This window comes from Acanthaster planci, linkage group LG01 (genome assembly GCF_054643075.1).
Source record: "Acanthaster planci isolate LZ-2023a linkage group LG01, COTS_SCS, whole genome shotgun sequence".
In the NCBI taxonomy this organism is placed as follows: domain Eukaryota; kingdom Metazoa; phylum Echinodermata; class Asteroidea; order Valvatida; family Acanthasteridae; genus Acanthaster; species Acanthaster planci.
The window spans coordinates 27,983,249-27,996,386 of NC_141777.1; the positions used below are offsets into that span (position 1 = coordinate 27,983,249).

At 41.1% G+C, this 13,138-nt stretch overlaps 1 protein-coding gene across 2 annotated transcripts in view; it reads right to left on the reverse strand.

Annotated features, from left to right (window-relative positions):
* The window catches only part of bpnt1 (3'(2'), 5'-bisphosphate nucleotidase 1), a 39,682-nt gene that overhangs the window by 6,713 nt on the left and 19,831 nt on the right, over positions 1–13,138 (reverse strand). For both annotated transcript variants that reach the window (XM_022227505.2, XM_087147744.1), the window contains exons 2-6: positions 4,492–4,602; positions 3,157–3,264; positions 2,629–2,677; positions 1,227–1,510; positions 556–661 (exon numbers count right to left, since the gene is read on the reverse strand). In XM_022227505.2, coding sequence (XP_022083197.2) covers positions 556–661; positions 1,227–1,510; positions 2,629–2,677; positions 3,157–3,264; positions 4,492–4,602 — 658 coding nt within the window. The remainder of the gene's footprint in view (positions 1–555; positions 662–1,226; positions 1,511–2,628; positions 2,678–3,156; positions 3,265–4,491; positions 4,603–13,138) is intronic.

Genomic DNA, 13,138 nt, shown 5'->3' on the forward strand with positions numbered 1-13,138 from the left:
TACATAACTCCTATGGACATTCCTTTCTTTTCGTGCAGTTAAGAAAATACTTGTTTTTCTCGAACTTGCTTTTGCTTTTTGTACAAGGTTTCCTTGACTATCCCTCTTCCTTTTACAACAGATGACCCCTGCCCCAAAAAGCCTCTAAACCCCTTTTTCAGAGAAGGGGAAACATCCTGTGGACGTGTGCAAGTCCACAGACCATCTTCCTTTCCTGCATCGTGTGGACATCTTTTGTTCACAAGTCCACACTAGGTATGTAAGGTTAGCGCACCCTTTGACTTTGTCAGGGTTGGGGGCATAAAAATCCTCAGGTGGTATCAGTCATTTAAATTAAATATTCAGCCTCTTCAAAAAGTTCATATGTTTCAAGCACTCCATCAGTAACATTTCACAACTTCCATGAAAATCCATGTTATTTGGTAGAATATCAGGCTTTTCATGGTGAGGTTTGGTGCATTCGCTGGATTCCAAGGGAATCAAGAACAAATGTGAGACTTGGACAGAACTGAAAGGTCACACACTTGCCCACCCGCCTGCCCTTCATAGTCTTACCTCCTACTGCATGTAAGATTGCCTCTGGAGCACACGTGTCCCACTTCTTGCAGCCGCGACTGGCAAAAATGTAGGCACTGGCTGTACCCTCCAGCAGAAGTATCACCTGGGAGAGGAGAGAGGGAAGGGGCGCAACACTGAGTGAATCTGCCTAGGTCAGACAATGGCAATCAGACTGGGTTCTCAAATTAGTAAAACTAGCATTTCAGTAAAGTCAGGTGCAACTTTGGAAAATAAGCACCGTCCAGTAGCAGTCCTTACGTGATTCAAAAGGTTCTCGTTCCATCACTCAGTGTTCTTGGACATAAAAATGTCGCCAGTTTTGCAGGTTTTTAAGGATATGAACTGCACTTTCAGAGATGCTTATAACCCTAAGAGTCCTCCATCCTACACTTGCTAAAGGATTAAGGACTTTTCTAGTTAAGGTATATTTGTATCTACTACAACGATACAGAATTATTTCTGATGGCAGAGGCCCTTAGTAGAAGAGAATTCCAGCTTAGCAAATGCAGGTTACGCATCAACTGGCAAAATTATTTTCAACCAATTCTTGGCAACACTAAACTCCTCTCCGTGACACTGACCCCAACAATACAAAGAGACTGGTGAGGTAATGACCAGTAAACATGTCCCCTACTCCTGAAACTCCATCATTTGCTGAGCTATCTTACCTTGTGTCCGGCACCCCCAACTCTCAGGATTTCATCCGGCTTCATGGCATCAATGGTCTTCTGCACATCCTCAGTTAAATGCGACCGCGTGGTGGTGATGACCCGCTGTGTCGATTCCTTGTGCTCAAACCCAAAGCCCCCAAGGCCCAGAATGCCCCACATGGTACGCCCCTGCTCCTCCACGGGCGACGTCTTGTAGTTGAAGTACGGCTGGTGTATGACTCCCCCCACTGCAACTCCCTTGACAGCCACACCTATAAGAACAGTGACGTGGTCCAAGAAGCCTGCAAACAGAAGGCAACGAGACAAAAGCTATCAGTGTGCAATGATGGAGAAGAGTGGTGTCAGAACCCAACTTACACTGTGTGGTTTATACTTCATGTGAATCCAAATGTCATGAATGTGACACAAATATGACATTACTGAACATGTGGTCAAATTCATCAGTGTTGAAATGTATTCCAAGACTTATATTGTTTTCAAGTGTTTTCAATACTTTTAGATGTACCAGCACAAATACACACCCAACTTAGACGGTGTTTGTTATGGAGTAGTGCCACTGGTTCTGTCACATCCAGGATAAAGCATGCACTTCGCATATTTAAATTAACCTGATCTCAACCAAGATGTCACAAAAACAGACAGCCATTCTGGCACACCAGACAGTCTCTAAGAAACTTCCATTTGAGAATATGGAAGCACTGATTTAAAACTTTGATCAAATCACCAGGCTGTAGCCGCAAGCACTTGTACACACACATCTATGTGGAATGGCTGTACTACCAATGGTTGGCTTCAATAGGTGTAGTATTACTTCCAGCCACTACCAATGGCATGCAGCCACAGCCTAGGCCGACATTACTTTTTATGTCTAGCGCCCTCTGGTGGCCACACTGGAAACTCGATATCAGACAGTCGACCAAGTTCAGACGGAGGTTCAGACAGTGCTACCAGCACTGTACAATTCACAGACAAAACGAGGCTGGTGATCTCTTTACATCAGGATGGCTCAAAGTTTGGCACAGAAAGTACTTGCTATGAAGCAAAAATGGGTTACCAGTCAAAATGCCATGCATTCTTATTTGTCATGACTCATTTCCAGCTAATTTTTGCTTAAGGCATAAATCTGCTAAGCCGTAATTTCTGCTTCACACCTACATGAAACTGGACCCACATCCTTGATGGCCCTTCTCAAAGCTGTGTTTGCTACTGCTAAGGGGCCCTCCTAAAAGCAGATATCAATTTCCGGGATTCGTCTATAGGCACCTGATGTCAAAGGGCATTGAGTAACAATGCTAATTCTTATTTCACGGTTACCATTTGGGCTGGCAGAAAGTGAATTGTTTCTTCATTTTTTTCTTTGATGTAACTTTTCAAATGTTGAAAAAGTTGACATTCTTACCCTGAGTGTATTCTGTGGTGCCGTCGACAGGATCAACCCATACGACAACCTGCGCACAAAACAAAGGAAACAAATCATATCACGATTGTATCGGACTATTACTACATGTAGGATGCAGTGCTTTGCCGTGAGTCTCTTTCAGCTCTCTCCTCATCAATTTTACTGGCACTGCTTGCTGACTTCGGAAAGTTTTCTTTCGAGGCAAACATTCACAACTGACAAAGATGGCTATGGATCTGTTCTACTTTGCACACTGAACTTAACACATCTCTTGCACAGAACACATTAACTGGTGCACCCATTCCCTTATAAACTAAAATACATCATCCCACATATTTACACCCAGTAGGGAACTTGTCCCCCCAAAACTTGGGCAAATAGCTGGCCAGAACAACCCTCAAAAACAAACTAGAGGTTGGGTAACCCCTACTCAAACCGAGAGTTTCAAAGCCTGTCTGCCACCGACTGAGGTTGCTTTAACTTCCTCTGAATACCAAGATACAAACACATTTAGGCGTCACATTTTACATCATTGAGGTCAACGTCTTGGTACTCTGGGGGACACTCTACAGCCAACACGTCCTCAGACTCTCCCATCTCTATCTGCCTGTCCTCAATTTTCTCCTTCTCCAATTCCTGGAGGGGAAACAGAGAAATGAGAGAAATCAGCTATACAGAGTTTGTACATGTACACGGTACACAGAGCCACCCAAGCAGAGACAATATACCAGTAGTATCACTACAGGTGTATTTGCCCTGAGCAGAAGCATCCCCTTATCGGCTGAAAAGAGCCATATTGGTCACGAGTGTTCATTATGTTGGTAACAATGCGACCGCAACACGTGCATTTCATAGTTGTTACTGAACCAGCAAAGTTCAATTCCAACCAAAGGAGCCTCTCCTTTGGTCAGAAAATTGCACCCTCTCGTGGTCCAGCTGGAGGCTCATGGCTATTACTTAAACAAATACAAAAACATTATCAAGTATCCATTGGAGCACTTACATGTCAGTAAAAAAAATGTATAGAGATTATGAATACAAGTGACTGACTTTGAGGCAGCACAATTTTGAATATGTGATTATTAACATTTGTTTGCTGCACATTAACTCTTACAACTTGCAAACAAGTAAAAATTCAATTGTTTTGATTGATATGGAGAACTTTTGCTCAGGCTGTCCTGATTTGCTACAGTGTTCATGCCAAATGCAACTGGAAGTCCTGCACATACATACAGTCGGTTCTCATAAGTGAAATTCCAGTTAGATCTAGCACAATTCATTGGTCCCATCTGAATGGTACATGCACATGTTGCTGAGGAAGTACATGTATTTGATTAAGACAAACACAGACAGAGACAATATGACATTTTGGTTCATATGAATGATTTTTATCAACCAACTGTAGGGAAAGGTGACATTTACAACCCAATTACAATCGACCTTTTTTGAAACTGCAAAGGCAAGACAAACTTGCATGGTTTACGACTCTGCTTATATGTACAACTATAAACATTTTGGCAAGGCCCTGTGGATTTCATACAAAGGGAAGTCATCTGTACATACCAATAAGCATGTCAGACATTTGAACCTGATGAGGAAAAGTACATGTATCTTTGGACTGGAGTCTGCATTCTTGCCATCCTAAGCCTACAGTCAGGCAATGGGAGGCTTGGATAGGGTGAAATACCCCGTTCAACTTTACCAAAAGCAGAACAGATGGACTGCACACATGGCAGATGGCCAAATTACAATTCACATGAGTAGCAATGAAAAGAACAATTACAGATGTACCGATCAATTTTAAAAAAAAACGTTAGATTTCTTAGTTTGAGAGGTAGACAAAATAATCTTTTTCAAAATTACCTCTTCTCCAATGACTGTAATTCCAGGGAATCTTGTTATCAGTGAGGCTACGATGCAATGCTGTGCTCTCCTATCTGCCTCGGTCTGCGGGTCAAAGATACCTTCCCCACCCTGTAGCACAAATAAAACACAAAGAGATGCCTGGAAATGCCAAACTTTAAACGTCCACAGCTTTTCTGATACTTGTATTCCTCATGTACATCTGATCATAGCTAGCTATTTGTCGTATCTTCCTTTACCAACCGAGAATGGAAAACTATTAAAAAATTTATCTCTTAAAGGTAAAAACTGAGGAAAGTGGCATGCGCAGCACACCTACGGAAGAGTGTAGGCTTCAGTGATGCTATAATTTGAATTGGTTCCTGCTATCATGGTTTTTGCAGGTTTCAAGCTTTGATCATTGACAGACCCCTCTCATAGACAGCCATCTCCATGTGAAAATGCAGCTGCGTGTGTAATTTCATCAGGTGCGTAGGCTCACAGTGTGCAATTTGTTCCACAAGCTCCCATGTTACTTCAAATTTCTCTGACATGCAGCACAGCCCATGCACGTGTAGTCACGAAAATTTGGATGCAACAAATGTTGATGCATGTGACACTCTGTAGGAAGTGATGTCACGTGAGAGAGACTGACTGGAACTCCAGAGAAAGTAAAGGCCTATAACAGAAGAGAACATTCAACATAGTTCAACATTCACTCAAATTCCCTGTACTTCAACTTTCCGGAGAGCGCTAAGCCCCAGGAGTAAAAATTAATGACAGAATTAAGACTGTAGCATCATCAATCCTGCAAAATCCTCTTGTTGGGCGTCGAAGCACTTGGATGGCTAGGGCTAATCAGAAACAAAATCCACGACACTGCCATGAAATACTCAGCTTTCCAATGTATCAGGAGTCCATCAAGACAGATGAAGCTCTAGTTTGTGTGCGAAGGTCTGGCAGTGCAAATGAGCAAGACAATGCTAAAACCTGATGACTGTTGCCAGTGCATGTAAAACAGAGTGAAGCTTTACAGGTGTCAGAACATAAACATGTACATGTATACATACCGGTACCAGTATGCATTTGAGTGGGGTTTATGGAAATATCAATACAAACACTTCATTTCAGTCCGATACAAGTATTGATCAAAAGAATTGATTGCGTTTCATAAGACAAACATTCATATACACAATTTGCAACGAAATAACTACATCAAGAGCTAGTTTCTACTCAAGATGCATCTACATGTATACACATACAGGTACACCTATGTATGTACACACTGTAGAATAAAATTATGCCCTTATGCCAGTTTTTGTGGATTTAGTTTATGTGCTCCTAACTTGCTGGTGGAAATGCATTTAACCCTAACCTTCCCCAACCAGAATTAAACAGTAGTCAAGTGTCTATTTCTGTGGGGATAGGTCTGGTAGGCCCAGACAGCTGGCTTTTGCATTGGGTTTGGCATACCTCAGAAAAACAAAGTCCAACAGCCTCTGTGCACAAAGTCCCATATGGGTGTTTAACTTTGTGTGAATGGGGAAGGTTAGGTCCAGCATCCCTTGGGTAGTTAGGGTTAATGAACAGTTTTAATGTTGACACTGCTGCCGATTGAATCTCTGAAGCAGAAGTTCCAATACAACAGTGACACATGCAAAAGCAATGTGTACGGCTAATCTGTGTACACAACCGAATCTTTAAACATATGGTACATTTATCTTCGGTTGGTTTCTTGGCGGTTATTTCTGCAGACAGTATTTAATTTACAATAGACGTCACAAAGTACAAGATTATTCCAACTTCGTAAATATATACATTCCTGGCATTTTCACAACCTTGTTTGGGCAGTAAATATTTATCAGATACGGGGCGAATATATGTCTGTCAATGAGAACTGTAGAAGGACCACTGAAATTTACTTCTAAAATTACTCCATAAATAAACTGCACAGAGCTGCAGAGCTCGACCATAGTCCTTTCTGACAAAGAAAATTTTGGAGTCTTTATTCTAGAATCTGTACTCCGAAGAACCCATTTACCCTGTAAATGTACATGCAGACCAGAAAGTAAAACCTACTGGTATATTATTTGAATGGGGTTTCTGAAGAAGAAGTGACCAATTCTGCAGAAAGTGAGAGAAAATGAATGTTAAAAGTTGTACCCCTGAACATTTCTAATGGGCAAGCTCACGCTCTTTCCCTCAATGGCCATTTATGTGCATGCGAGCGTACATGTACCCAGTACATGTGTTCACGTAATAACAAATTTATTTGATAGTGAAATGGGCTACGGTCCAGAATTTGGATGCCTGGTTTCAATACATGCCCCAAAGCATCCATTCAAAATTGGCCAATGGCATGTTCTTTGTACTACATCGGGGGTCAAAATTAATGGTGGTCCTCTGGCCTGGGGCCACCAAAAAACTCATCAGGCCACTGCATTCTCCCAAAACGATGGCCCAGAGGGACAGTGGTCATTTGAGGAACATTGCCAAATTTTCACAACTTTCATGACATTTTACGACATGTGTTTCAAATTACCGGTGAAGGACTTCTGAGTTCACAGTATAATTTTATAGTCCACGTGGCCGGGCTCACATGCCACATGTACACATAGCGGCATGACATTCTGTTCACTGCACGGTCGTGCATGTAGCTCATACACGTGCAGCAGGTGCCTCCCTGGTATGTTGGCTGGTATCATTTTCTAACAATGCCAGTTTAACATTATCTCCCACGGACACCAATGAAACCTTTACAGGTTGCATCACGTCAAGTCCGATTGTCAAGTACAAGCAAAATTAACCTCCAATTAAATTTGCGACATCATTTTTTTTTTTTGATGTGCAGCTGTAGAGTTGCATGTGTGTACAGTGAATTGTACAATGCTATTTTGACCGGGATGCATGGACTAGTTGCCACATTACCATCACTTCTTCTTTGGCAGTGGCAGGCGCAGCAGGAACCAGTGAAGCCTCGCTTCTGTATGTATGCATCGAGCAATATTTGCGTGTGTGTTTCCACCACCACCATAGTGAAATGCGAAGGGAACTTGGGAAAATAACTTTCTTTCCAAATGTTGCAAATGTAAGCAGGCAAACAAAAAATACAAGCCTTTAGATGTGAAAAAATTTTTGAGAAGTGTTTAGCGAAGATAGGAAAGACAGGATTTTCTTTTTCCTTTTTAAACATTTTTAAATGTGTCTTCTAGCTTACATGTATACATTTTATGGTTGCGCCAAAAATTTAGGATCAGTCGCATAACTAGAAGCAGAACTAGGCTGGCCAATCAGCTGTTTTGGTAGAGAAGTTCAACTGATGCAAATGGGCATGTGTGGTGGGCCTGATTGATTTCATTACATGTACTCAATCCGGGCCACCAACTTTTCACAAGGGCCAGTGCGGTGCACTTCCCACTGGCCCTGCAGGCCACCAAGAGACTGAAGTTAATTTCAACCCCTGCAATATAATCAGTTTTATGCACCAGTACAAATCCATTTTTTTTAAAGCTCAGCAGCAAACCTACTGATAAATACTTTTGTATTACACTGTTGAAACTCAAGGAACGCCGAGGCAGATTTTTTTCTGTGTAAAAATCTGAAAAACAAATACCATCCTAGAGGTTTACTTGATCCTACAGATAGAGTATGCATATCTGTGCATGCCTAGGGAATTTGACTACTTAAAATTGACAACTCTCACCCATTCAGCAAATGAAATTCAAGTGCCATTACACAGCATTCTACACTCCATCAAAGAGGAAGAAAGAGGGTGAAAATCTATACATGTATTCAGTAACAGCCACGGAATGGTCATTATCTGAATACATAAATATATTAGAGGGCAATTTTATGAATCATGCCAAGCTGACAGCGTCATGAAATGGGAGCTGTACAAGTGATGACGTACATAGCAGCAACGACAGGCTGGCTGCACAGGGCAATGAACTGTCACCAATGCTACACTGCGGACCAGCTTACAGCGCATGTGCCATGTCACATACATGTCACATATCACGTACATATATTTTATTAACAAGTAGAGCACCAGTTTTCAAGAAATATCTATAAGTGACCACAAAGTTGCAGGATTTCACAGGTGTTGTCCTGCAAAAGCAAGGATGGGTGTCTGTCATGTTGAAAATGAATAAGATGATGGAGTCACTTCTAGCCCAGAATATCAAGTCTAATATGTACTCACACACACAAAATACTGTTAACCACTTTCTGCCAGATGCTTTAAAAAATGCAGTGCCTACATGCGGCAATTTCCCGATATCTTCGATTTTACAAAATCTTCAAAAATTCTTATCTTTTTTTCCTTAATCACTTCGCGCTGGGTGGCAGTTATCAATGTTGATGATGCTGGGGCGGGACAATTATCATTTTTTTTTCTAATTTCAAAATTCTTTAAATATTCCTACCTTCGTTTACTGGACACTTACACCCACACTTAGGACTGTCAGGTTTCTACCCTAATTTGACAGACAACATCTATTGACACTGGAATAATTCAGCCAGGCCTGACGCCTTGTAAAAAGAGCCAGAAAAACGTAGGAAACACCGGGTAACAAAGACTTTGCACCTCATTAGTGAAATCATGAAATTCAGACGGCTACCTCAATCACTTCAAATCCCAACAGCTATGCTCTAATGAACCTTTTGGGGGCACTTTTAGATGATGTTGTCTCACTGGACAATGAAGATTTTTTAATCATTCTACAACATCAATTCAACAACATTCATGAAAGTACATGTAGCAGTCAGCACAAGTGGCAATGTACAGCAATACCAACCAGTATGTCCATGTTGCCAAGTCTTTAGTGCATGGTGCAACATAACCACATCCACTGTTGCTTTCTCTTGCATTTTGTTGCAGTCTCATTACAGACACACTGGATTTGGTTGCATTCACCGAGTACTGATGGCAATAAGGGGTTTTATGTACTTGTACTTCTTTTCATCGCTTCTGCATTGCAGACTTGAACAAATATATTTTGTGTGTTGTAAATTTTATCGCAAAATGATCAAATTATTTAAGCAGTGAATCTGGCAATGGATTGTCCCGTGCTCATTTTAGGTGTGGTGCAGAAAGGATAGCCTTACTGCAGATAATACCTCAGTCTGGAGTATTACCATATTTGGACAGCCTATTACATTACAATCTCGTGCAATCTAACCAATCACAAGGCTTGTTCTAGCAGCCTGTAACGGATTGCATAGGTGTTTCCATGTTACTGGGTACATTTCTAACATGTTGCAGCATATGGAGCAAAAAAAATTTCAATTACAAAAATTTGATTGGTTGTGCAAAAAAACCTGACTACAAACAAAACTAGAGTTCTAAAACATGTTTGTACCAATGGGATTTAAAATTTGCCGTTGCCAACTTGAGATATTCAAAATTGAATTTTGACAAGGATTGCTCTATTAGTACAGGAAAGGTCACTATGCCCATATATGGTAATACTCTAGACTGACACATGTTTGTATGTAGCTTCCTGTTACGCCATGTTTGCATTTCATGTACATGCAGGCCTGCAAATACATGTACTTTGCTTGGGAGGCATTTTGTACACAAAATCCCACAGAAAATTTTGTCACAAAAATGGGATCCTGTTATCGAGAAAACAGCCAATCAAGAGCTACAAAACTTTGTTCAATGGTGAGGAAGGCTTGGACGGGGCAACCATCCAATCAGAGATTTTGTTTTGGGATACTTTGTGAGGCAAATGAGAAGTTGGGTTAGTTCTTTTCATCCTAGGGGTTGAAACTTTGGGTGGAAAGGAAAAGTTGCCTTGCTGTCACTTTTGTCTCAGCCTCTTAAGGAACAAGATTTAGAGTCTGATTCTTCTCCAAAGTTTTTCCCACCACCTCCCCTTCCTCCTCCTCCATCACCCCCGTGGTTTATGGATGGTATTTTACTCTTTAACATTAAGAAATTGTACAAAATCCCCCAGTATGTTGAGTAGATAAAATACACTGTGCTGCATTATGTAAAATAACTCGATGGAGTAGCTGGAGTTTGATGGTTGCTGTAACCATGTTTTCCCTTGAGTAAGTGCAAGAGGGAAGGACACATCTTTCTTTTGTAAGTGCAAACCAAGAAAGATATCTGGAAACTCTTTTGTTGACTTTGTATATGTACAAACAACTTATGTGGAGTTACAAAGTGTTCTGGAAATGTCCTAAAAAATTGTCACTTCAGCCAATCATAAGGTCATTATTGTCACTGAGCTGTGGCACTCCAACTCAAATGGTACGTGAAGCTGTTGGTGCTCTTTGGCCCTTGTAGAAGCCAAAACAATGAATCATTATAAATATTGTATTTTGAGTCAAATGGTGCTTGGAACTTGGGGCACTTTGGGACCTTGTGGGTGCTCAAAGAATTCATATGAAATGGATGTTCTGAGTCAAGTGGTGCTAGGAGCTACAATGTATGTTCTGGGGCATTCTGTGGGTGCCTAAACAAAGCTTTGTATACATTAATAACAGTGACTCGCATGCAGGATGAGTCGGCTGCCCAGATTTCGATACCCTACACATCTGACGAATAAAAACCATCTAGCTTAGGCATGCACACACCCCAATATTTCTGTGTTTGTTTGTACCATAATTCATTTTGTCTACTTATAAACAAATTAAAACTTATTACCCAATACTATTACAATAGATTTTTCTTCCAGTATATGGTCAATATACCAGTACATATACCGGTACATTGGGACTTAATGAGAAGCGACCTTCACGAGTTCACAATATTTACATACAAATGGGTCATTTTAATTAGGGGTCCAATTTTTTGTGTCCATGTCACATCCAACAAGGACGGATGTAAGTTCGGAATGCATTTCTAATTTCCAAGAGTGATGAGTTGATGCAAATTGCCTGCCAAACAAAAAGAAACAGTTTGAAACCAATTCCCATGTCAAATTACACAGGTCAGGTATAATAGGGGCACAGACATGTCACATGTTTGGACCCTCAGTTACAGAATGACCCAAATATTCTTTCAGCACCACCTGAAGGTAATTTATCGAAATCCTTTTCAAATGGAACACCAAAAATAGACTGCCTGGCTGCTGACAATGGCACACTCCTAAAAACATGTATACAATCACAGGAAATGGCAACATGAGGCGACAACTGTACTACTCCACAATGGATCAGAAGTGAAAGAAAAGGCCAAGTTCCTCATGACGGTCATTGATATCCGGAAAGAGGCAAGTTCCGTTTGCCCACAAAGGTGAATTCCCGGTGAGGCTATTTGGTACGGTGCTCACTTGTATTCGATTCACACATTTCTACAATTCATGGGCTAGAATGAGGATTAAACACAGAGAAAAACTGACACAGCACACAAGCTCCTATTTGTTTTTTAGTTCTCTGTAGGTTTCAAACCCCAATGATTCTGTTTTGTATCAAGTTCAAGATTTGTGAACATCTACTGTAAGAGGACCAAGGACAACAGGGGAAATGAAAGATGAAGTATATACCTTGAACACTTAAACCCCTAAATGTAGTATTCAAAGCATGTTTCTTTACTTGATGCAAAATAAAACAAATAACAAATAAACATGTAGTATACACATAGATGGAAACATGTATACATATCAACACGTAGGTACATGTAACAGTGACCAAATGAAGATTTATGCTCAAGTTGGACACACACAATTCAATGTGTCCATGAAGAAGTATACATGTACTGGTACATGAAACGGTACCTGCAGAATCTTGCACTGAGGGGAAAAAAAAAATACCATCCAGCAGTTTGAAGACTGCAGAAAAATTAATTTGACAACACAATATACGGGTATGTAAGGCACTAGATTTTATCTTTAAATGGTTGGCAAGAATGCCACGTTGAAAATACGTTTCCCATTTTCACACAAAAGACGTAAAGGGCAAGAGTCAATTTGGCAAGTCAAGACTGCAAACAGGTACAAGAACTACAGGTGCGGGATGTAGGCCTACATGTAATGTACATGTACTAGTACCTAGGGTGTGTGTATCCAACAAACCATGTGCCTGCACATCTCATCCTAGACAAGTCTGTAAATTCACAAATTCCTCATCGGAATGTTGTCCGTACATGTATGACGGACTCTGAGACATCTCTGCCAGAGAAATATCTGGCTTGTGCATGGACCAAGATTCCCAACATAAAGAGCTTGAGGCAATGATGTAATCACAAATATGCTCTTGCATTATCTTTAAATACAGTCATTAAGAAGCAAAGGTATCCATGTACATGTATGTAGAGACAGAGTAAGGAGATATCGGGTACAAAGATGCAAAGAATCCTATCTCTTCCCCATACACGTCAGCAAGACACATAGTGAAATGCCACATGTGCTGGCACATGTACACCGTATGGACGGACGGACGTGGGTGCACTCCAACAGTGTGTGAGCCTTGTACACGGAACGGTCATGCACATTGCCCGGGCATACATGTACAGTATACTGAGGAAATCAACCTCCCTTCAGGCAGGCTATAAATAGCTGCACAGCGCTGAGGGTTATTTATAGAATGTGCTATGTATAGAAGTGCTATGAATAGAACTGGGTTGGCTGATGTCAATGGAGTGTCTCACTACACGTACACAACTACTGTGTCCGTGCACATGCACATATCCATCTAGCACGTGCTTCCCTGTGCACGT